The sequence below is a fragment of the Triplophysa rosa genome, linkage group LG4 (assembly GCF_024868665.1).
Source record: "Triplophysa rosa linkage group LG4, Trosa_1v2, whole genome shotgun sequence".
Lineage (NCBI taxonomy): Eukaryota > Metazoa > Chordata > Actinopteri > Cypriniformes > Nemacheilidae > Triplophysa > Triplophysa rosa.
Window position 1 is genome coordinate 3,337,468 of NC_079893.1, and position 23,739 is coordinate 3,361,206.

Sequence of the window (23,739 nt, forward strand, 5' to 3'; positions counted from 1 at the left end):
ATTGTATTTTTTCCTTTTTGTTTATGTGTGTTTCTGTTTCTTCTTACGATGTATATGGATAAATTGTTAAATTGTGCCAATCAATAATGTTTAATATTGCAATGGCAAGGACTTTACTATATTAAAAGTCAAAAAAGCCATTCAGTGTGGCGGTGTTTAAACGAAAAGAATGTTTACAGTGTATTATTTTGTCACTGCTAATTTGATCTTCATGCATGATTGTTTCGCATATGTAACGTGTTTAGACAACATAATATTTTAGCCATATTATTTAAGTACAAACAGTTCTAATTCAGTAGTCTGTGATATTCAGAGATACATTAAATCTAACCAAGTGAAACCATATTTTAAAATGACTAAAATTACAATTATTTGGAAATTTAATTCAACTTTTATTTTGCCTTCTGTACACGTGTTAAATAGAAATATGCCACAAAATATACAATAAAACTGAGAACTACATTCGAAAAATTTAACAAAACTTCTTTAATGAATAATGTTTTATAACACAATCATTTATAGCTCATAGTTTTAATATAGTGATTTCAATATTTTAGCCAATAGTTTTTAATATACTGATTTCAATATTTTGAAATCAGTATATATATATAATATTTTGATTTTTCCTTTACATATTTGTTACTCATATTTATGTACAAACCCTTCCAACAGATCTAACAAAAAAATGTGGCGTATATAAACATATTCAATCTTTAAAATCAAAACAGAAAGCGGACATCACAGTCCCGTTCACCATCTTCTAGAGCTCCAGAGATGTCTATCCATAGAGTTAATATACCTGAGGTAATAAATTGCTTGCGAAATAGGTCAAAACAGAAGTCGAAACAAAGCAAGTCTGTATGTACATTCAAAACTTTATTTATGGAATACAGTGTAGAAAGCGCAGTTGTTTTTCCAGTCAAAGAAATTGATATAGAATTCAGAAAAATGCCACATAAACAAAAAAGCCCATTGCTTTTCGAGTTCAATCATCATATACCACTTCAGATCAAATCAATCCACAGAAACCCGGACGCCTCACTAAAAGTCAAGAGAAATTCAATGGACAATAATTTACTCATCTTGAAAACATCTTGAAAACATCTGATGGGTGAGGTTTAAAAAGTCTGTTGAGTTGATTCTGTAAACGATTCATTGACATTCATTAGACCGGTTGGTTATTGATGTGAATCTTTCCAACAGTTGGACTTAAATCAAATTCCTTTCACACCGGTTGCCAGATCATAAACCGCATGCAGTTTCACACAGAATAATGGCAATCTGTCATAGCTATGATCTGGCAATCACTATGTACGGAGATGAGCGGTTTTCTAAAACTGACTGAAACAACGACATGATTTGTGTGATGACACGAGTGAGTGACTACAGGGCACAAAAATGATGCTTGATCTTAAAATCTAATATTTCATTGAGGAAAAAAGTGATATCAACAATTATTTTAGAATATTTTGCATGAAAATAACTCCCTCATTGTTATGAAAAGATATCTCGATACATTCTCATTTCTCTTCCGTCTGGACATTTTTCTAAATCGAAATCAGCATAATTCAAATTCAGCCTTTCTGATTCATACCAACAATTGTTCTATACAAATGATTTTTTCTGTTAATAAGAATGTGAGATTTTTTTCTTCATTACAACAGTGATCATTTTGCCCTGCACCAAACATGAGAAAAACAGAGAGACAGCGAGAGCAAATGAGCTTCAGTGATGCTGCTGTATAACAAGAGACAAACGTGAGACAAAGAGGAGAAAGACATCTACATCTGTCGACACACAGTAACACAAAAAGATAAAACCGACCGGTGAGGACACACACAGAATAACCCACTTCGAACCCGCCTGCCCTGACCCCAAAAACCCGCTTAAAAAACACATACAACCACGTGTCAAATGGAAAATCCAACTTAAATAGCTGTCAGAGAAGTAAATAAATCTCTGTAATGCATAGAACGGAAACATCTAAACTCAAGATAATAATGTACATCGACAGCTTCAGCCAGCCGCTCACAGCAGGCCATAATAAAAAAAGAACAAGATATAGAAACAAAAGCATGAATCTCTTTAATCGTGTTTAAAGCAGAATGCCAATTCAGTCTAAATTTTTTTTTTTTGTGCAACTCAAGTCACGTATTCACAAGTTACTAACTGCTAGTGTCTCTACATGAGAAAAGATCAAGATCCAAATAGCAGAATCATTTTTTCTATCATGCACTACATAGTAACAAGTATTCTTTTAACTTTTTTTGCTTTACTTCAATATCGACGGAACTAAAAAAAAAATCTCCCTTTTTTGGCAAGTTTCTTTGTTTTTTCAATGATTTTTCCATTTCTTTTTTTTGTGAAAAACAAACCAGAAACAATCAAATAATGATCAAGATCTCATTCATAAAGATCGATTTTACCACTAGATTTTTTGTGACCGAACACAGCACAGCTGCAGTCAGTGTGTGATGAAGAGAGAGGAAGAGGAGGGGGCGTCACCCCTCACATGTCCCAGTGTTTTACTCATTTAGTAGTGTGAGGAAGGACAGTGCAGAAAACACACCGCTAACGTCTGGATATATATTACTGTACAATTTACATTCAACTTCCGAACATTTCATGAGGCGAAAAATCGATTGAGCTTTTGACATTAATCCGAATTGAATTTGACCATTATAGCATTAATATGATTAGGTATCACACCTTTCCAATCAATGGGAGGAGCATTTGTTCGACAAGCAAGAACAAGGTAAGACACAGATGTGGTCTGCACTGTCCAGAGAGGAGGGGGGTGAAGGGATGGGGAGGATGGAGGTTACTCCATCAGTTCTGATTCTGCTCAAAGAACTTGTAGGTGGGGTTCTCATAGCCGTTCTGCTGCATCTTTGACAGGTGACGCTCCTCTGGAGTCACAGCAGCATCCACCTGTATAAAAGAGAGAGAGAGAGACCTCATCAAACTGAATCTTTAAGATCAAGAACTCTCTTCACAAGGCTCACACTCACTGACCTCGATGATGCCATGGTGGATGGACGTGTACTGCTTCTTCCTCAACATCACTAGAGTGATGACGATGATGGTTGCTATGACAACACCTCCGACCATCAGGCCAATAATAGCTCCTTTATTAAAGCTCACGTCCTCTGCAAGGAAAACCTTAAACGACAAAGACACACGTGCATCAGCATCTTCAGCTCTCGATTCTACGAACCTGTGTTGCCATGGCAACTTCATCCCGTCACACACGGACCAGGACGAAAGAGTCCGATTTTTATAGTTATGAAAATTCCACTACTTTCTGTTTTGAAAATGTTTATTTTGTCGTAGTGAATTAGTAAGTTTTGTATTTAGGTTTGCCTAGGATTGTGTAGGTTACCAGTTTCTGGTGGTAAACTTCACTGTGTCTCTCTTCTGCCTCCATCCGCAACTCGGGAACATCTTCAGACTTCAGTCCAGACACTGAGCAACCAGAAACACAGAAAGGCATTCTCGAGTTCACAGAGACGATGATCACATGACAAAAACAAAGAATGAGCGGATCGGTATTGTCTATCATTTTACCTGGTCGGGTTGGAAGGCCTCTATCAGGAACAGGACGAGCATCTACAGGCTCAACTGTAGAGAAAGAGATGAGTTATTGACTACTGATTTACAAAATACACTGATTCAAATCACAAAATGATTCCGATTTTCAGTACACACTGATTCGAAGCATAAACTGATTAGCAGCATAACATGATTCTGATTTACAGAACACACTGATTCACAGTAAAAACTAATTCTGGTTTACAGCATGAATTGATTCTGATTTACAGCAAACGCTGATTGACAGAAGTCTGTGATCTGAATCAGTTTGTGCTGTGAATTAGTATCAGATTCACAGCAGGAACTGGTTCAAAGAGTAAGCTGATTCACACATAAATGATTCTCATTCATACTACTTTCACATCACAAATTGATTCTGATTCACATCACAAAGCTGATTTTGATATACAGCACACACTAATTCACAGTACATACTGATTCAAAACATAAAATGACTCACAGCTTAAAATGATTCACATCACGGAACTAAATCTGATTCACAGCTTAAAATGAATCACAGTACATACTGATTCAAAACATAAAATGATTCACATCTTAAAATGATTCACATCACAAAACTAAATCTCATTCACATCTTAAAATGAATCACAGTACATACTGATTCAAAACATAAAATGATTCACAGCTTAAAATGATTCACATCACAAAACTAAATCTCATTCACATCTTAAAATGAATCACAGTACATACTGATTCAAAACATAAAATGATTCACAGCTTAAAATGATTCACATCACAAAACTAAATCTGATTCACATCTTAAAATGAATCACAGTACATACTGATTCAAAACATAAAATGATTCACAGCTTAAAATGATTCACATCACAAAACTAAATCTGATTCACAGCTTAAAATGAATCACAGTACATACTGATTCAAAACATAAAATGATCAGATTCACAGCTTAAAATGATTCACATCTTAAAACTGAATCTGATTCACATCTTAAAATGAATCACAGTACATACTGATTCAAAACATAAAATGATTCACATCTTAAAATGATTCACATAACAAAACTAAATCTGATTCACAGCTTAAAATAATTCACAGTACATACGGATTCAAAACATAAAATGATTCACAGCATGAAACGATTCTCATTCACAATCCAAATTGATTCCGAGTCACCACAAAACTAATTCTAAATCAACAGCACAAAAGTGATTCAGATTCACAGCAGAGCACACACTGCCTCACATTACGTTTTGATTCATCATAAACTGATTCTGACTCAAATCACACACTGATTCACAGCACGTAAAGATTGTTTCTCAGCACATATTGAATCTGATTCAGATGACATACTGATTCTCACTCACATGCTACTGTTTCGGATTCACAGCACTTTGGATCAGAAGCACAAAACTGATTCACAGCGCAGTGATGATACACTCATTGTGGGTGTTGCTAGGGTGGTTGTTAAGGAGCAGAAGCTAATTCAAATGAATAGCAACAGTTACATAACGCTGGTCTCAGTAAACAGCACCGATGACGTGAATCTGCAGCATGTCTGTGAATTGCTCATAGGAGCATGTGCTTCATGTGAAGGCGGTTTAGAGGAAGTGATGCGTATGTCCATATGGCGCTCACAGTACCACACAGTCATGAAACAGCGTGGACTGCTGGGATACGTCCAACTCTGTGTTTGTGTGTGAGCACATACCCTCGTTCTGCGTGTTAGGCTGGTTGAAGCTCTCGGGGTGAATGAAGCCAAATCCCTGAGTGTCGGGCAGCAGGTCCAGACCGGCGGTGCTGTCGGGCATCAGAGCGTCGTTCCCGTAACTCACCCTCACGTCGCTCTGCAGATTGGCCAGCTGAGCGAACATCTCCTTCTGTTCTCGCTGCAGGACATCTGAGAGAGACACAGGAATTCAGATGAGACCTTCTGCGTTAACACGATAAACCAAACAGCTTGCAGACTCGAGGTCTTCAGAGATCTTACAAATATCTCTAAACTACCAACACTTGTCCTGAAGGCACAATGAAACACTCAGCACAATCCAATTTACAAATCTACTGTGACAATCTTTACTTAAAGAAAAGAGAGAGAGACTGACAGATGGCTCGGTGACACACAGAATGAGGTGAACAGAATCTTGCGAGATTCAAGCAACTTGACTCATGTAAGTGATCCGGATGTGCACATCAATCAGTTCTGCTCTTATACAAATGTGATTATTTGCTTTTTAGATCGGCTACTGTTTATTCATTTATTCTGCTTTACTACAAAAATGAAGGAGCCGTTGGCAAATGAAACTCACGTTAGCATCTTGACCATGAAAAAATAGCACCATATCTCACCTCCTCCGACACGAGTTGAAGTCGGAGAAAATGATTTTCCCAGGTTTTGTTCACAACATGTTTAGTTGGCTGAAAAAAACATTCGTTGATGAGTTTTTATGTATAACAGACTCACCGACTTCGTCCTGAATTTCTTCGGCGACTCCTGGCACTTTGTACAGCAGCCCAAGAGACTGATTCATTCTCTCCTCGATGACACGCAGATGGGTCAACACCTGAGGTCAAAGGTCAGAAGGGTCACTGCGCCTTTAATCCACTTAAATCTCTAATCATAAGGTAGCAGGGTAACACAGAACATACCTGCGGGCGAATCTGAGCCGCCTTCTTGGGGTCGACCATGCGCACGTGCTCGAAGTGTTTGAGCGTGTGCTGTCTGTCCTTCTGCTCGGCCCGCACGTATTTCTTCAGCAGACTGAACACGTGCCGCGGCTATGACCAGAGAGCGACACGAACAAGACAGAAAGATTATGAGGATGCTTACACCGTGTAAAATAAAAGCAGTGAGAAGTAATATGTGTTTACCCTGGGTGGATTGGCCTGCAGGGCGGTGAGATAGCTCTCCAGAGCCAGCCGGCGTCGGTCATTCAGTAGAGCCTCCACACGAGCCATGTGAGTCTCCACTAACTGCTGTCGCTCACTAGCCGCCTCCTGCTCCAATGCCTCCACCTTCTCCTGAAAGTGCTGCGGAGAGGTCGTGAGACCATATTCTAATACTAGCCAGGGCAAATTTTCACATAAAAAAATTTTGGTAGGAGAAATGAGACCCACCTGGATCACGGCCTTCTTGTCATTGCGTGGTAGACTCTTGGCCTGCCTCTCCGCTTCTTCCCATTCTCTCATCACCTGCAGAAGAGCCGACAGCAAAACCGCCTATAAACATCTTCATATACACTTGTACAACTTACTCAGTAAACACACATCTTGTGGAGAGACTCATAATTCAACTGCAAATTCACATCCACCACAAACCACACCAATTCAAATCATAACACTGTCAGTTTGTGTATAGTGTATATGTAATAATATAGCTGCAAGCAGCAATTATGGGGTCAAGCCCTTCAACAGCAAAAAGTGAAATATATGTGGACTCGGGCTGTCACGATTATGAATTTGAATGACAATTAATTGTCTAATAAATCATTGCGATTATGACGATTAAATCTCTTTTTTAGGGCTTGGACATTTCATTCTTGTACATTTTTGATTCGGCTTTGAAACGGCCATATTGTTTTTTCTTGGAAATACATAAAAAAAATGGGGTCATCATATATTTAAGTTGTAGTCTTTTACGTGTCAATAATACAACCGCCAAACACTTGTAAATTGAGTAAATTGATTAGGGGTGAATTGAAGGCACCATTAAAATGCTATCAGTCATAGAACAGCTTCTAGTCTGTTTTTTCTCACTTGCAAGACTACAATAAAATTTTACTTCTATGTTAATGAAATTTTGGTGGGCTAGTTTTCACACTTATAATAGATTAAACAATATTAAATTGAACTGCGGGTTATTTTTATGGTATAGGCTTTAAAGTTTTATTTAAAGTGATGGTGTTGTGGTGGTACACTTTACCATACTTCAGTTACAATATATACACTAAAATATGCAATATGCAGGCACTACAGCTACCCCTAGTGTCTTCTATAGAGATGTGCAATAATTGCAATGATCTGAAACCCTCACGATGAGGTTAAACAATCGCAATGAGACGATTATTTAATAATTGTGACAGCCCTAATGTGGACCTTTCTGATGATGAGACTGTCCTCTATCTATGTGCAAAATTTCATAACTCTCTTATGTACGGTTCCATGGGCTGCCATAAATGCAATGGCAGAAGAACAAGAGGAATAGGAAAACTACAGGATACAATAGGCCCATTTGGGGCTTGTTCCTTAATATTGCATTCAGGCTCAGTTGACCAATCAGAATCAGACTGTGAGGTGTTTTTCTTTCGTACCTGAGACATGCGCTCGCGATGTCTGCCCTCCAAACTCTCTTTGGCCTTGAGGAAATGCGAGTGTTCGTTCTCATCCGCAGGGGTCTCCAGGTATCGGTCCACAGCATCCGGAGGACTGGAGGAGGGGGTGGGCACTATAGATCAGAGACGGCGGAGAACAAGAGAAATTCAGATTACAGGCCAGAGAAAAGCAGATGCCTTTGGAAAGTTAGTCTTGTAAAGAGAGGTTAGAAGAGTGATAAACACAAGCAGGGAATGTGAAAACGTTTATGATGGATATCAGTATCATATCAGTCACGTCTGCACACTGGAGCAGAGAAATATGTGACCTTGAATAGAAAGTTTTGTGATTGTGTCTAAGTTACAGTCTGTCTATGAACTCTGTGACTATGTATGAGTCCTGTGTCATCAAGCAGAGGAGAATTTGACAGCTTTAACAGCTTGCCATGGCAAATATATCGGCTAATATTTGAAATTTTTAGTAATAGATAAACGACTGTTCAGAAAAAAAAACATTTATAAAGGCAACGTTCGTTTTTTAATGTCATTCAATATCCACATTCCATATTTAATGTTATGTCCACGATTAACATAGTATCATGTGTTAATGTCCTGTTTCATGTGTTTTAGTCTGTTTTGATGCTAAGCTACATGCCAACTAAGCTTTTAATGTGCAATTAATGTGAATTTAGTTTCACCTATTTTTGTCATTTGCTGTAATTAATTACATTTTTGTTATAATGTTTGTTAAATATCAGTATCGGCCATTAAACTAAAAATTCAGTTCACCACTAGTAAAAACTAGGTTTATAAAGATCACACAAACCTGACAACTTACGAACATTGACATAAAGGATTTTAACATCACTTGCAAGTTGCACCAAAGATTTAATTCATGCAAATGTCACGACACACAAACACTCATGAAAGAATCTGTTACAGGAGAGAGAAAAGTGATTCAGAGAAGATCGACACCAAAACCAGCTCTTCACCATCTGTGTGATTATAAAGTGACGCACAAGATATACAAACAGGGTCAGTAAACGGCTGTTAGTGAGAGCAAGAGGAAAAAAAAGTGAGGAGAACAGATGATTCGTCCAGATCATCATGAGGAGCAGTTAGAGTTTAAAAGACATGAAACATCGTTCACAACCCATTTTACTTCTGTAAAGCAACACAAATGTGAGTAAAAGGGTAGAGCAATATGTGGTTTAGAGCATCTCCATGTGTCAAAGCTTCTTTCTATGATTTCATTCAATCCAAATGTAATACTATATTATAATAACTGCAGTAATATTTATATTAAAGTTGCGTTCAGTGGGTTAACATATGTCTTCTAAAGCTGTAAATCTGTAAAACAATCTCAAAATATGAATCATTTTAATTTACAAATGTACTGTGTCACTTCAGAACACAATGGATTTCTTAACAATGGATGGATGTGCATTTTGAAGCTTTTTTGGTGTTTTAACTATAAAAATTGTATCTTGTACTCAACTGAAGAAAAGACATGATATACAAATTAACATTACGGTGATGATTTCAGCACAAAGACATTTTAGGGTTTTCTTTAAAATGACTCATTTACAATAAGATGAGGAGTGTGTGTTACAGAAGTAAACAGGGTGAGCTGAGATGTCAGGTGATTGTAGGCAGACTTTGTCTCACACACGTGTCGGGGACTTACACACGCCGCCGCAGACAGACATACAATACTCCTCAGACTCAAAGTTATTGCGGTTTCCTCCACAGCCTCCATAGATGAAGGGCACGCAGCGGCCCTCCTCACGGACAAAATACCAGCGGGACAACATCGCCCTGCAAGGGCCCGTCTCTGCGCTCGCCAAACACACTTCTGATGCAATACACACACGAATGAGTCGCTGATGTCACATGGTAACAGAAATGACTCGATCAGCTTCAAGAGACACGAACACTCTCTCACCTCTGACCACCTCCTCCACTGACTCTGTGGTGGTGGTTGTGGTGGTCGTCATGGCAGCGTTGGTGCTCTGCCCGTTGTCGATGCGTTCATCGATGACCTCGTCGTCCTCATCTTCATCTCCATCTCCATCCGGGTCATTGTCGGGAACATCCTGCTCTTCGTCGGCATCTTCATCGTCATCCTCCTCTGCCGCAGCAGGCTCAGCGTCTGCAGTCATGCTGCGCGGGACACAAAGTTATTATTGTTTACGAAAAATATTACAACATTCCTGGTAATTGAAATCGAATAAATTCTGGCATAAATATTATTTGAAAAACTTAAAATGGAATTGGAAACAAGAATGAATTGAAATAAGTTTAAGTTGAGATGATTAACTGGAAAAACGAAAAACATTAAATATTACTAAAAATATTTCTCTATAGCAATAAAAAAATATATAAAATGACTACACTAAAAATTAAACTAAGATTTACGTGAAAACTAATGTAAACATTTATTGTACATTTTATTCGATTTATTAATCATTTATTGTAAATTATCTTGAAATGTTTGTTACCTGGTAACCAGTAACTGTGCTACTACAAATCTTTGTGTGGGTGTTTTTGAGTTGGTGCACAGTGATGCACACACACCTGTTCTCAGTATAGTCGGCCTCAGCGCCCCCCCACCACACATCTGAGTCAACTTCCTCAACAGCAGTGCTGTCCGACTCCTTCTCCGTCTCAGCAGGGCAGCAAACGAACTCGACGCCACGGAAACGGTCGATACCGCATGGCAACAGCATCCCGTAGTCATGGAGATTCATGCTACGGTCACCGCAAGACTGCAGCGAGAGAGCGAGTGTCAGAAATACATTAATCACCCAGACAGAAAAATACTGCGACGCTACCATGGTACTGAAAAAAATACTATATTCACATGCATTGTGTTGTTACCTTGAATCTCAAAGGACATTTTTTTTTATTACAATCATATTGTGTGTTGCACGTTGAGACTCTGACCTCTTTGGCGACGGTGTGCCAGTGCAGGTGACTCTCACACATGTCCATACGCTCCTGATGTAAGAACTTACACTTGTCGGGAACCAATAGGGCGTCGCTCACGAACTCCCCGACTGTCTCGCACACACACAAGAGAGAAACACTCACAATGAGCACTGCCAGCGTGTGATTGAAGAGCAGCATACATGAAGCATGTTATTAAACACACTCACCCAGGCAGCGGTACGGCACAACGATGTGCATGTGACTGCCACACTGCTTGCGACCTCTCCTGCACCAGTCCCCGATGCTCACCGGTTGATTGGCCTCCACAACGTTAGTGATCTGCAGCTCGGGATACACCTGAACATCACGAGAGGAGACGCTCAGCATCATCCGGCCCTTTAAAGGTGTGATCTAACGGTGTTTCGTGCATTCTGCCTTTTTCACAATGTTAAACGTGGTGTCTTCTCATGCTTGACATGGTCAACTTGTCAAAAAACGAGTTGGACGTATGACGTAGTATTTCTGTGCTCGATAAACTCCATTAAGGTTCGTATAGGTTTCGGAAAGTTTTTTTCGAACATGAAAAACCTTTTCGTAATAACTTTTCTTAGTCCCTTATTGGGCAATTCTCCTGGAAAAGCACGTCCACGGCAAGGCGAAAGAAATAGCCTGCCCACGCGTCAACCGATGAGCGATAGGAAGACCCGCCTACCATCAAGATCGGCAGCGCTGCGTCAAGATCGGCTGCGCTGTGGGCCTGTAGCTCGTTACTCTTGCGATAGTGAGAGAAGTTGAGGTGTGTTTGTTTGTTCACGGCATTTCAGTGATGGATGTTATATAAACGGTGGATATAACACTGGATTTGCAGATCGTTTGAAACTGATAGATGGAGAACATGAACCGAACGCGGTAAGTGAAACTAAGTCATATGTCTGTGTTTTGTTGGCAATCGCCGCATACGTGCATAATGTAAACAACACGGACCTATAGTCAATCAATGCGATGATGTATTGTGTGCTCGTGATTTACATTTACGCATTTGGCAGACGCTTTTATCCAAAGCGACTTACATTGCATTATCCTATACAGTTAGTCCCCCCCGCACACCCCCAATAATAATCGTATAGCTGTTACTATCTTTTATAAATGTGATCAAACTAAAAACTCTTCGAAGATACAAAGTATGCAATACTACTCTATAGGTACTGAAGATTAATATGAGATTGGCAGAAACTGCGCGTTCAACGGGACCTTTAAATATATCAAGCGTCACATGATTTAGTTCAGCAAAATAGTTAAACCTCATGCCATCCCTGATGGAAACGGCAAAGGACCGAAAGGTGCTTTCTAGAGCTTCAACGTTTTGGATAACATTTTGAAATAAAATTATTAGTTTGTTCACACACAGTCATATACATCTGGGATGGCATGAGGGTAAATAAATTATGAGAGATTTTAAATATTTGGGTGAACTACTCTTTTTAAGAACCCCTGAGTGCAATTCCTCCTTAACACCTGGTCTCTCTCTCTCTCTTAATACCTCTTGGCAGTACTGCAAAATTCCCTCTTTTGTTCCGAGGCAGCTCTTGGTTCCGGACGGATCAGATTCCCATTTTCCGGTCTGAACGTTGATGTGCATGTTGAGTTTTCCGCAGAACATGGCCACCTGCGGCTCCGCCAGCAGTCCCGTACCTGTGTCCGACGGCACCTGAAACACAACATCAGAGAAGTCAAACCCACAGCCAACAAGAAAAAACCTTCACTAGACAATGGGAAACATATATGAATGTAACAAAATAATGAATAATTAACTTTTTCAAAACAATAAAAATCATCTCTTCATATCTAGACACACAGACAAAATGATGGTCATAAAAATGTACATTGTATTTTATATTCTCAGTACTGGTGTATTCTTGACGCACACTCAAACGTAAACACTTGCCATAACTAGTGAAGTAAACACATTTACGATTGTGTTTCTGAACATTGTGATCTTCACCAACAGTTTTACTTCATATCTTATCTAACTACATTATCCTCCAACACGACAAAGTGAACGATACAATAAATACGTTTTATCTTACAAACCTTGATCTTAAGAGAACATTTTTATTACTAGCCGTATTAACAGAACACTACACGAAAGACAAACAAAATCCACACAATACACGATCCAAATGCTAACTTGTTGTAAAAGTGTTCTGCATTATTGATGTCCGGTACACACTATGCACACCAGCACACAAACACTCCGACCAAGGCTCACCAGCGGACACACACACAATGCACAATCAACACACACATGAACCTGACCAGTTGCCTTAGCAACCTGTATTCATTTTGATGATGATCCTAAAAAATATGGTTTAAAAAAAATCTTTCCAGAAACCCACTTCTCACAGAGTAATGTGGAGGGTTTGTGCTTTACTGAGGTGTCACTCCTGTTCATTTTTCTTTGTTTGTAATTCACACTCGCAGACGAATTCATCTCCATCAGTCTGAGGGTCTCTCCTGCGGTGCCCCCTTCATCACCGAGCCAGAGGGTTGGAGTATGTGATTCTCTGCTCAAAAGAAACATTGTGTCTTACAGAAAGGACAGAGGCGCGGCGGGGGGGCCTGGTAGCGTTTTGTGTTCTTTAATCTTGTTAGCAGACTGAACGTACTGGCAAGACGACAAAGTCCTATTTGGGACAAGGCCGTTTTATGAACGGAGTGAGAGAGCATCCGAGATACACACCAGACCAAACTCTCTCTCTCAGACATACACAAATGCACAAAACACACACTAGTGAGTTGGTTGAGATGATGCTTAAAAACATCTTGAGTTCGGTAGATTTCACTGCACAACAAACACCAAACATAAACATCTTTTCACAATGTGAGGTCGAATTAAATTGTATGTGGTTTAATATAAGATTAAATTAAGATACAGTCACGAGTCTCTCTCTCTCTCTCTCTCTCTCTCTCACAAAGAAACACACACATTAAACACACTCACACAAAACACACACACTTAAAAAACAGATACACATCGAACACACACAAATCTACGCACGCACGTACGCACGCACACACACGCACACATATAAAAACAAATGAAACACGCACACACATTAAACACACTCACACAAAACACGCAGTAAACAAACACACTCACACTCACACTAACACACACACAAAAAACATTAAATGCAGAAGAAGTACACACATAACAAACACAACAAACACATGCAATAAACAAAAACACACATACACAAAATGCACAGCACACACACAAGATTTAACAGACACATATCGAACACACACAAAGAAACATACATAAAAAAAACTAATGAAACACACACATTAAACACACTCACACAAAACACGCATGCACACGTGCACACACACACATAAAAACAAATGAAACACGCACACATTATTCACACTCGCACACACACACACAAAAAACAGATACACATCGAACACACACAAATAAACGCACGCACGTACGCACGCACACACACGCACACATATAAAAACAAATGAAACACGCACACACATTAAACACACTCACACAAAACACGCAGTAAACAAACACACTCACACTCACACTAACACACACACAAAAAACATTAAATGCAGAAGAAGTACACACATAACAAACACAACAAACACATGCAATAAACAAAAACACACATACACAAAATGCACAGCACACACACAAGATTTAACAGACACATATCGAACACACACAAAGAAACATACATAAAAAAAACTAATGAAACACACACATTAAACACACTCACACAAAACACGCATGCACACGTGCACACACACACATAAAAACAAATGAAACACGCACACATTATTCACACTCGCACACACACACACAAAAAACAGATACACATCGAACACACACAAATAAACGCACGCACGTACGCACGCACACACACGCACACATATAAAAACAAATGAAACACGCACACACATTAAACACACTCACACAAAACACGCAGTAAACAAACACACTCACACTCACACTAACACACACACAAAAAACATTAAATGCAGAAGAAGTACACACATAACAAACACAACAAACACATGCAATAAACAAAAACACACATACACAAAATGCACAGCACACACACAAGATTTAACAGACACATATCGAACACACACAAAGAAACATACATAAAAAAAACTAATGAAACACACACATTAAACACACTCACACAAAACACGCATGCACACGTGCACACACACACATAAAAACAAATGAAACACGCACACATTATTCACACTCGCACACACACACACAAAAAACAGATACACATCGAACACACACAAATAAACGCACGCACGTACGCAGGCGCACACACACATATAAAAACAAATGAAACACGCACACACATTAAACACACTCACACAAAACACGCAGTAAACAAACACACATACACAAAACGCACGCACACACACGCAAAACATTAAATGCAGAAGAAGTACACACATAATAAACACAACAAACACATGCAATAAACAAAAACACACACACACAAAATGCACAGCACACACACGCACACACACACACACAAAACAAGATTTAACAGACACATATCGAACACACACACACAAAGAAACACACATATAAAAAACAAAATGAAACACACAATAAACAAACACACACACTCATACACAAAACGCACAACACACACTAAATAACAACACACACAATAAACACACACACACTGCCACCACACATTAAACCCAACACACACACTTTAAAATCTTGGCATGAGGTCAAATGGAGACAGAGATAAACTCCCATGATGCCACTGATCACTGTAAACACAGATACCATACATATGCAAGCTTAAGGGACAAACTCTTCCCAAAAAAAGCAGAGCTTCTTTAGTCTGCGCACACACATGAAACACACACACATATTCCCTAAAGCAGGTGTGTTCTGCAGAGACGTGCTCCTGCAAGCCAGCTTTGAGCTGCTTCATAACCCTCCGCTTTTATCTGGACTATACTGTCAAACTCCTTGTGCAAGCCTGCAGGTGCTTCTCTTGATGCAACCCCGCAAATGTTATTAGGACATCTAGTTAAACCTAGCAACAGTAACTAAGGCAAGAAGGATTTAAAGAGGGATCAGAGAATTTGAATAGAACGAGATGACTGAGCTCAGAGCAATCCTGCTGTCCGACCGCACCTGCGCTGGTCGACTCCACCTACCGTCACTTATCTTCCACCCAATCAGAGAGAGATCAGATACTGATGGTCTGACCTTTGACATCCTCTTGTAACCTGAACACTGACTGTGTAGCCTAAAGGTTCGGATTGAAAACATCAACGCTGGTATAAAGAAATGAATGTGACTTTAAATATATTCTTGTATGCCGTGAAGTAATATTCAGAGTTAAATTCTTTCTTTCTTGTATAGTTAATTATACAATCATTTGTGTATACAAGATTTCTTGGAAAGGGAGAACTGTATTTAAAATTTAACCAGTTAAAGAACATCTGAACCGGAACAACCGTCTCGGTTTCATTAATTATTAATCATTACAGTTCACCATCATTTCCGTTTGTTAAAGAAAGAGTGTTTTATTTTTGTTTGTTGAAGAAAACGTGTTTATTTTATAGTTCAATAACCAGTTATTTCAACTCGCATCAACCGCCAATCAGATCTCTTTAACATTTCTTCAACATTGAATATCATTGCTGTCCTTCCGAAAGCTTAGATGTCCAAATTCGCTGTTTTTAGGAAACGGAAAAGAACACTGTGCTTTTTTTAGTGAACAAATACTGCGTCGTCAATGTTGAAAAGCACTTTTCAATACTTTTTATTGGTCAGATATTTGCAAAACCCAGCAGCAAACATAAAGGGTGACTAATAATAATAATGATTTATTGCAAAAAATGAAAATCGTGAAATAGGAAGATACGAGGTTTCAGAAGGACTGTAGCGATATGAGAAGGAAACATCAGGTCTTCTGCCTTCCCTAGATTTCAACCATATCTCACACTTTGCTTGACTTAAAAGATATAAAAAATAACCTTGAACATTTCCAATTCTTAATCAAGTTCATAAAAAAGATCCACATATCATGCACAATTTTAAAGCATAATTCTATTTGAACAGATCAGTCATGGGCGGGATATGAAATCCGTGGGAAACAAATGTGATAAAGTTGATACTTCCATGAGTCATGACGCTTGAATAAGCCTTTTGTTCAATGAGCAATGACATTTTCCTCTGAAATGCTTCTAGGTCAAACAGGAGGAGTGAATGTTTGACCGAATGCCATTAATATGTTATTGTGTTGAAATGAATACGGTGAAGATTAACTTCATCTGTAATCGGCCAACTAGAACAGCTAGTGTCCTTCAGTGTCAGTAATGAAAGATACACACAAACTCATATGGCGATATCAATGCAATCATATCACGACCCAGCGGATTTTATGTTATGGTGCGTCACGCAAGACATTGGATACTGAAATGAAAATGTAAAAGATTTAAAAATACAGAATATGTTCATCTACAGAAAGAACAAAGTAGCTTTGATTTCCCATGTGTGTATGTGTGATAACATTCGTCCCTGCTTCAGGCCGGATACACAGGCCAGGGTGTGTGTGTGGTACTGTAATTACAGATCACGCACGCACGCACGCACGCACACACACTCCTCTAAAGGGATGCTCCACCCAAAAATGAAAATTCAGTCATCATTTACTCACCTTCGAGGTGTTCCAAATCTTTGTTCGTATAAATGTCTTTGTTCAGATGAGCACAGAGAAAGATATTTGGAAGAACGTGTATAACCAAACAGATCTTGCCCCCCATTGACTCCTATAGTAGGAAAAATTACTTTATCATGTTTTTTGTTCTGTTGAACACAAAAGAAGATATTTTGAAGAATGAACAGTCCTGGGGTACTTTTGACTACCATTGTATTTTTTCCTACTGTGGGAGTCAATGGGGGGCAAAATAAGCATTCTTCCAAATATCTTTCTCTGTGTCCATCAGAACAAAGAAATGTATACAGATTTGGAACAACACAATGCGAGTAAATGTCAGAATTTTCATTTTTGGGTGAAGTATCCCTTAACACAGTGCAGTGCAATGAAGATGTCTGTTCCCACAGAGACTGTTGCCACGACACCCATCCCCCCTTCAGCTGCCATGACGACGTTTAGCCTCACGCCCATTACCCCACCCAACCACCCCCTGCCCCCCGGGGAGAACGTGTGTTTTATTGTCATTCACAGCGAGGACAACCTCCAACACACACACACATCACATACACACATATACACACACAAATACATTCATATTATGCAAAATCAGTTCATTTCAGCAATCTGCATCTATCCAGTCTTTCGCTGTCAATCAAAACCCATTCAATCCATAAAACTCCATCAACCATCTCCAGTTCTTATTTAGGCTGGAAAAAGACATTTGAAACAACACTTCATGCCGTCATAAAGCAATAATAAAGTATTGTTGCTATCATTGCGTTTGTGTCGGAGAGAAAGCACGCCATTTTAAGATGAACAGCTTTCTTTAGAAATGTAGGTCATCCGTCAAACAGACGCATTACGTACTGCAGCTAGACAAATCTATCACAGAGCAACAGAGATCTCACATACACACACACACACATCGTTTCTGTAGTCTTCCGCACAAATAGCGGACGTCCGTTCTGGGTATAAACAGGAGGTAAAGCAGGACATGGAGTCGCCAACATAGGATCTCTACAATTAAACGCATGTTTATTACCTCGGTTCATATGTGGAACTAGAAGTTTTATTGTGTTATGGATCAACAGTGGGCCAATGACGCAAATAAGAGAAAAATAATTTAAACTACACAAATAACATCTGGAATGGATTTTTAAAATGTATGTAATACATGTTTAATTTATTATTTATCATGTCATTGACTCTTAAACAGAGGTCATTTCAATCGTACTCTAATCTGAAATGGTTGCGTTGCGATGTAAGAATGCTAATTCCCACGATACCTCCATCTCTATTTACAAAACAACTGCAGGTGGATGGTGCATGGAAACATCAGCGTGGCATTCGGAGGAAAGCTGGCAAACGGGAGCAGAGACAGGAATATGCCGCGCCCCACCGCTCTCCAGAGGAACTCTAATTATAGCGCTGAGGGAGAACCCACGAGACACTGAGGACCTGTTTGTGAGACATCTACACATCTGTGTGCGTTACATTTTTACATTTATGTCTAAATTACTTTCAGATAAAGACAATTTCAACAAAACTACTGATGCTACACACAGCACACAATTATTGTTTTATGTGCTATAACTACGCACGTTTAATAATACTGCGGGTTTATTCGCATCAATAGCATCAGTAGCCTAATGCTAGCAGGCAGCTAACTGCGGTGAGCTCACGGTTACAGCATCATTCATCTTCCTCTGGGATGAGATTGTGACGGCCATGTGGGACTCTGATAATCACACTTCCATGTAACAGTAACTGCGAAGGTCAGCGGTCTAACCCAAATAACAAGAAGCATCTGTCACAATACGTCTATGTTAATCCTGGACCCTCCACAGGTTCCTGTTGCCATGGAGGCAATACTGGATGATATGAGTTCCCTATGAATTTAAACATATGTGTGCTTGCTTGGCCACAAATCTCACGTGACATCAATTCATCATTACTGAAAGTCAGTTTAAAATATATCGTACATTATTAAAAAAAAAAACTTTTAAAATAAACTGACTATGAAATAGCTAAAAGCATGTTTCTTTAAGATCATTAAAGTACCAAATACGTTTTTGACGTAGGAATTAAAAATTAAAATTCTGTTAAAATATAAAAAAAAAATAATCAGGGCATGTTTTCCACAACGTTGTGTCATTACGTTGACAATATGCTGAATCAGTTTTTGTATCACTAGAATATGCATACTAATAAAAGCATACAAAGGTTTTACTGAAACCTACCACAAATGTTGGACGCACACCACATCACAAACTCATGTCCATTCGTAACTATTTCATGATGAAGCTAATTTGCATGATTTGGTACTAATTCATTTTTTTTAAATATGATTTGCTTTCACGCCACTGACAATCAGGTTTAGGGGTGGGGCTTCATTATTGTTTTTTTCTAATAAATTTGTTTGATTCACATCGTCACGCGGATTAGCCAACTCATAAAATAGTTACGAATTCCTGTAAGATCAGGCTATTAATTTAAGTGGAAAGTAAAAAAAATTCATGAAAGTAAAACTCGAACCTATTATAATAAATGCTGTTTAAAAAAAAAAGAGACATTAAGGCCACATCCACACGAAGCCAGAGCTTTCCCTATCCAATCTTTTTTTTTCCTTTTCATGGCGTCGTCTCAAGAAATATCTGCGTACACGAAACCGATAAACCGACTCAAAACGATAATGCATAAACGTCAAATCAGTATGTGGCGCTGTAATTCTGCCACAATGATACACTAAAAACGAAGAAGACTTGGAGCATGCGCATAAACTGTGCGCGCTGTGGTGATGACATCATCGTTTTTAAAAAATATATCCGTCGACTGTACACACGAAAACGCAAGGAAGGCGTTTTCAGATGTATCCACTCTCGGACCGGGTTTAAAAAAAATAGCGGTTTCAGGCTTCCAAAACGCCAGATCTGTGTGGACGAAACGCAGATAGTACGATACAAAATCTTTACGTATACAGCTAAGCGCGTCACTGTGTGGATGGCCACATTTCACGTTTTTTGCAAGTTCGTTAGTGCGCAAATAGGGAGCGACGTGGTCGCAACGCGCACATTTTTCTAGGCAGCGTCAGCGCCGCATCGAGATGGAAATAGTTCAACTTTACAGAGTGCCGCGCGCGCACCGTGGGTCATCTGACTAGAGAAAGCAGCGCAGCTTGCGTTTTTCGCGCGGTTTTAGATGCTAAATGTGAATCGGGGCTAAACATCTCTTTGACGGCAGATCATGGGACTAATGACACGCTTTAGGAATCTATACAATATAGTCACATAAAATCTCATTTAAACCACTGCAATAGCTACAGTAAGTATATATGCAGCAAAATCATTACAAATATGTTATCATTATACAATAACAAACAAACATCTGCTGGTCCTACAGAGATTTGAACAAGCTAATCCTCGTTAGACAAGAGACTATTGTGTTAGCGATCACCATCACTCACCTGCTGACACACCATGTTCTAGTCAACAATGCTCCCTATTGAGTGTGGAAACCTGCCGCTCAATGGCGGTCATACCAGTGAGGGGAACACAACCTTTACACATCTACAGTTCTGAACAGAGGGGCCGGCCTACAGCTATCAGAATGCATCATGGCATTTCAGACAAACAAGTTATGTTAAATATTAAAATAACTCAAACATCGATCAAACATCACACAAAGGTGGCATAATAAATATTGTGCGTTTTGTTTGACTAAAGAAAAAAGCAGGAACTTCCAATAATAGATATAGGAACTATGAAAATGTTCCTCTGCTGCGATAGTCCCTTATGAGAAGAACCTTTAAGATGTTTTGGTGGCACAACACCACACATCACAAAACACCAAACCAACCAAATATTGGTGTACTAATATAATGCAAGAGAAGGCAATAATCGAAAAGCAAGCAATATCTCTCTCAAGTGTGGACAGCACACAATGACCTACAATCTACTAAACCATTTCAGAATGGAAATGTATTCTAAATATAGATATTGTAAAGCTTACACTACTTTTCTTTGTTTGCTCTTGCAATGTTACTCTTATTCATTAGCAAGCCATTCCGAACACACACTACCAAGATGGTGTGATGTCAAATACCATTGTACTACACTAAACATACAACGGAATCGAAAGAATTGCTGTATTCATTTATTACATTATATACGTGGTAGTCCAGGAATATCATGGCATATGCATCCCAAAAAACATGGTATTATTACCACATTACTTTCATGTAAGCCCCAAAATTAATGGCACTGTGAGTACTGACCCCTGCGCTTCAGGTCATGAGTACTTTTAAATTAGTTTAACCTATAGATACAAACCCACATGAAAAAAATATTTTAGTATTCTATGGTACACTGTAGTATAATGCTGCAGTTACTACAGTATAGTGCCTTTGAACCTTACCACAGAAAATATTAAAGAATCCTGGCTGCATTTATAATACAAAATAATGTAGTATGCATTAACAGTGTGATTAGAAACAGATACTATTGTATATTACAGTATACTACAGTTTACTTTTACTTTACTAAAGTGTACTACAGTGAGTGTTTTTATGTTGGAAACATCATTATCTCACTTTGTATTATCATGTTACTTTGTGTTAATATCTATAAATGTGATAAGACAGATTGGAGGAAACAAACAGTCCTCACAAACAAGAATACTGTGTTCCTCAAAACAAACAAAATAATCCATCCAGCACAACGCATACAGTCGCGTCGCGTCGAGCTGCTGCAGTGATCAGCCGCCATCTTAGGGGGCGTTAAAACAGTATACGTTCAAAAAAGGCACACTGAACGCAAACAAGACACACAACTACGAGTTTATGACTCGTATTTAACAACAAAAAAACAAACAAAAAAGAGTTTCACGTAACGCAACGCTCGCGGTGACGGAGTGACCCTCGAAAAGCGCGAGACGCGACGCAACGGCCCAAGGGTTGCGGTCTGACGCATGTGTACCGATTCGAACAGCATGCATGCGAGCGACCAACCAACCAAACTATCTAACTATAACACGCTGTATTACAAATAATAACATGTTTTTAAGCATTCTAAATTGTCAATTAAATATTTTAAATATAATCATGTTTTGAATAAATAATCGCGAAACAAAGGCCGCAGAAACATCGAACGCGTCCTGACGTCACAATTATTATTATCCTCACACGCCCACTGGCAACTACACGGATGATTTACAAACATCCTGGTGGAATACGAATGGAATTTCTACCATAATTGAACACATCCTAAAGGAAGTTACGGTTATAAACATTATATTTCTATTTATAGCTCCTCTCTCCAGAATCCCAGTTTATCCAGGACAATCTTACAGCATTATTTTCCAGGTTTAACGTTACCCTGTTTGATCCAAACCAACAGCTGAGCTCATTCTTGAATTAACTAACTAGATCAGACTAAATGACAGATCAGACTAAATAACAGATCAGATTATGTGTAACGTTGCACTGTAAAAATAAAGCGTCACGTTAACGCAAACAGAGGCCGACAGCCGTACAAGGTTTTGCTGTCGGTCACTATTCGTTTCTACACGACACGGTTTGTTAATTAACGCATTTTATGTATATTAATTGATAATAATTTAGTCTGGTGTGTCAGATATTAAATAAATCTCATACAAGCGCATGCAGCAACAGCCAGCGTACATGCGACCACGGCTCTAACGTTCATCCTATGTTCGCGAGACAGCAAATAAATTCATTCAAAGGTGTGTGTGTATACATAATAATAAAATATATATATAATGTGTTTGTCACTCGCGGCTGGTTTCTTCTTCCTCGCCCATCGCCGACGTTTTTGTCTTTTGTGGATTTCTTACCTCGACCGCGAGCGTCGACGTCGCGAACATCAGCAGAATAAAAAGCGCTTTACAGCCCATCCTGCCACCAATGCGCCGCGACTCCGATAAACACCGACTGTATGAAATTCCGTGTACAGATAAATGTTCCTGTGTGTTTTCCGTGTGGACTCCACGAAGGACGCAATGCGAGTGCGAGCGGCGCGTCACCTGACCGCGAAGCGAGTGCGTCAGTGCGAGCGGCGCGTCACATGACCCTACAGCAAGGGGGAGGGGGGAGCTATAGCTTAATCCTGAATATTGTACAATATTTATGTATGCGATACAGTGTATTTTCACTTCAATCGACCAACTTTACATATGGCTTT

General features: G+C 39.1%; 1 protein-coding gene across 2 annotated transcripts; it reads right to left on the reverse strand.

The window, feature by feature from the left end:
• Positions 1 to 855: 855 nt before the first annotated feature.
• appa (amyloid beta (A4) precursor protein a) lies at positions 856 to 23,594 on the reverse strand. Of its 2 annotated transcripts, XM_057331149.1 has the most exons (17): positions 23,393 to 23,594; positions 12,352 to 12,519; positions 11,039 to 11,168; positions 10,827 to 10,939; positions 10,458 to 10,648; positions 9,826 to 10,043; positions 9,568 to 9,735; positions 7,881 to 8,014; positions 6,688 to 6,762; positions 6,442 to 6,600; positions 6,220 to 6,348; positions 6,035 to 6,134; positions 5,282 to 5,470; positions 3,568 to 3,621; positions 3,383 to 3,465; positions 3,016 to 3,162; positions 856 to 2,931 (listed from the first exon to the last, which is right to left on the reverse strand). In XM_057331149.1, exons 1-17 carry the CDS (start codon positions 23,450 to 23,452, stop codon positions 2,830 to 2,832), a joined length of 2,220 nt encoding a protein of 739 aa, XP_057187132.1. In that variant the 5' UTR covers positions 23,453 to 23,594; the 3' UTR covers positions 856 to 2,829. The 2 variants fall into 2 exon arrangements, with proteins under 2 accessions (XP_057187132.1, XP_057187134.1); XM_057331151.1 differs by lacking the exon at positions 9,568 to 9,735 and having other exon boundaries at positions 23,393 to 23,593.
• Between the last annotated feature and the right edge of the window lie 145 nt (positions 23,595 to 23,739).

What these genes read in the sequence shown, in the direction of transcription:
- appa (XM_057331149.1), bottom strand. Translation starts at nt 23,452, where the DNA reads ATGGGCTGTAAAGCGCTTTTTATTCTGCTGATGTTCGCGACGTCGACG. An exon ending in AGGCCTTCCAACCCGACCAG is followed by an intron (nt 3,466 to 3,567) that starts GTAAAATGATAG and finishes CTGGTTGCTCAG; the next exon opens with TGTCTGGACTGAAGTCTGAA. An exon ending in TCCACCATGGCATCATCGAG is followed by an intron (nt 2,932 to 3,015) that starts GTCAGTGAGTGT and finishes TCTTTTATACAG; the next exon opens with GTGGATGCTGCTGTGACTCC.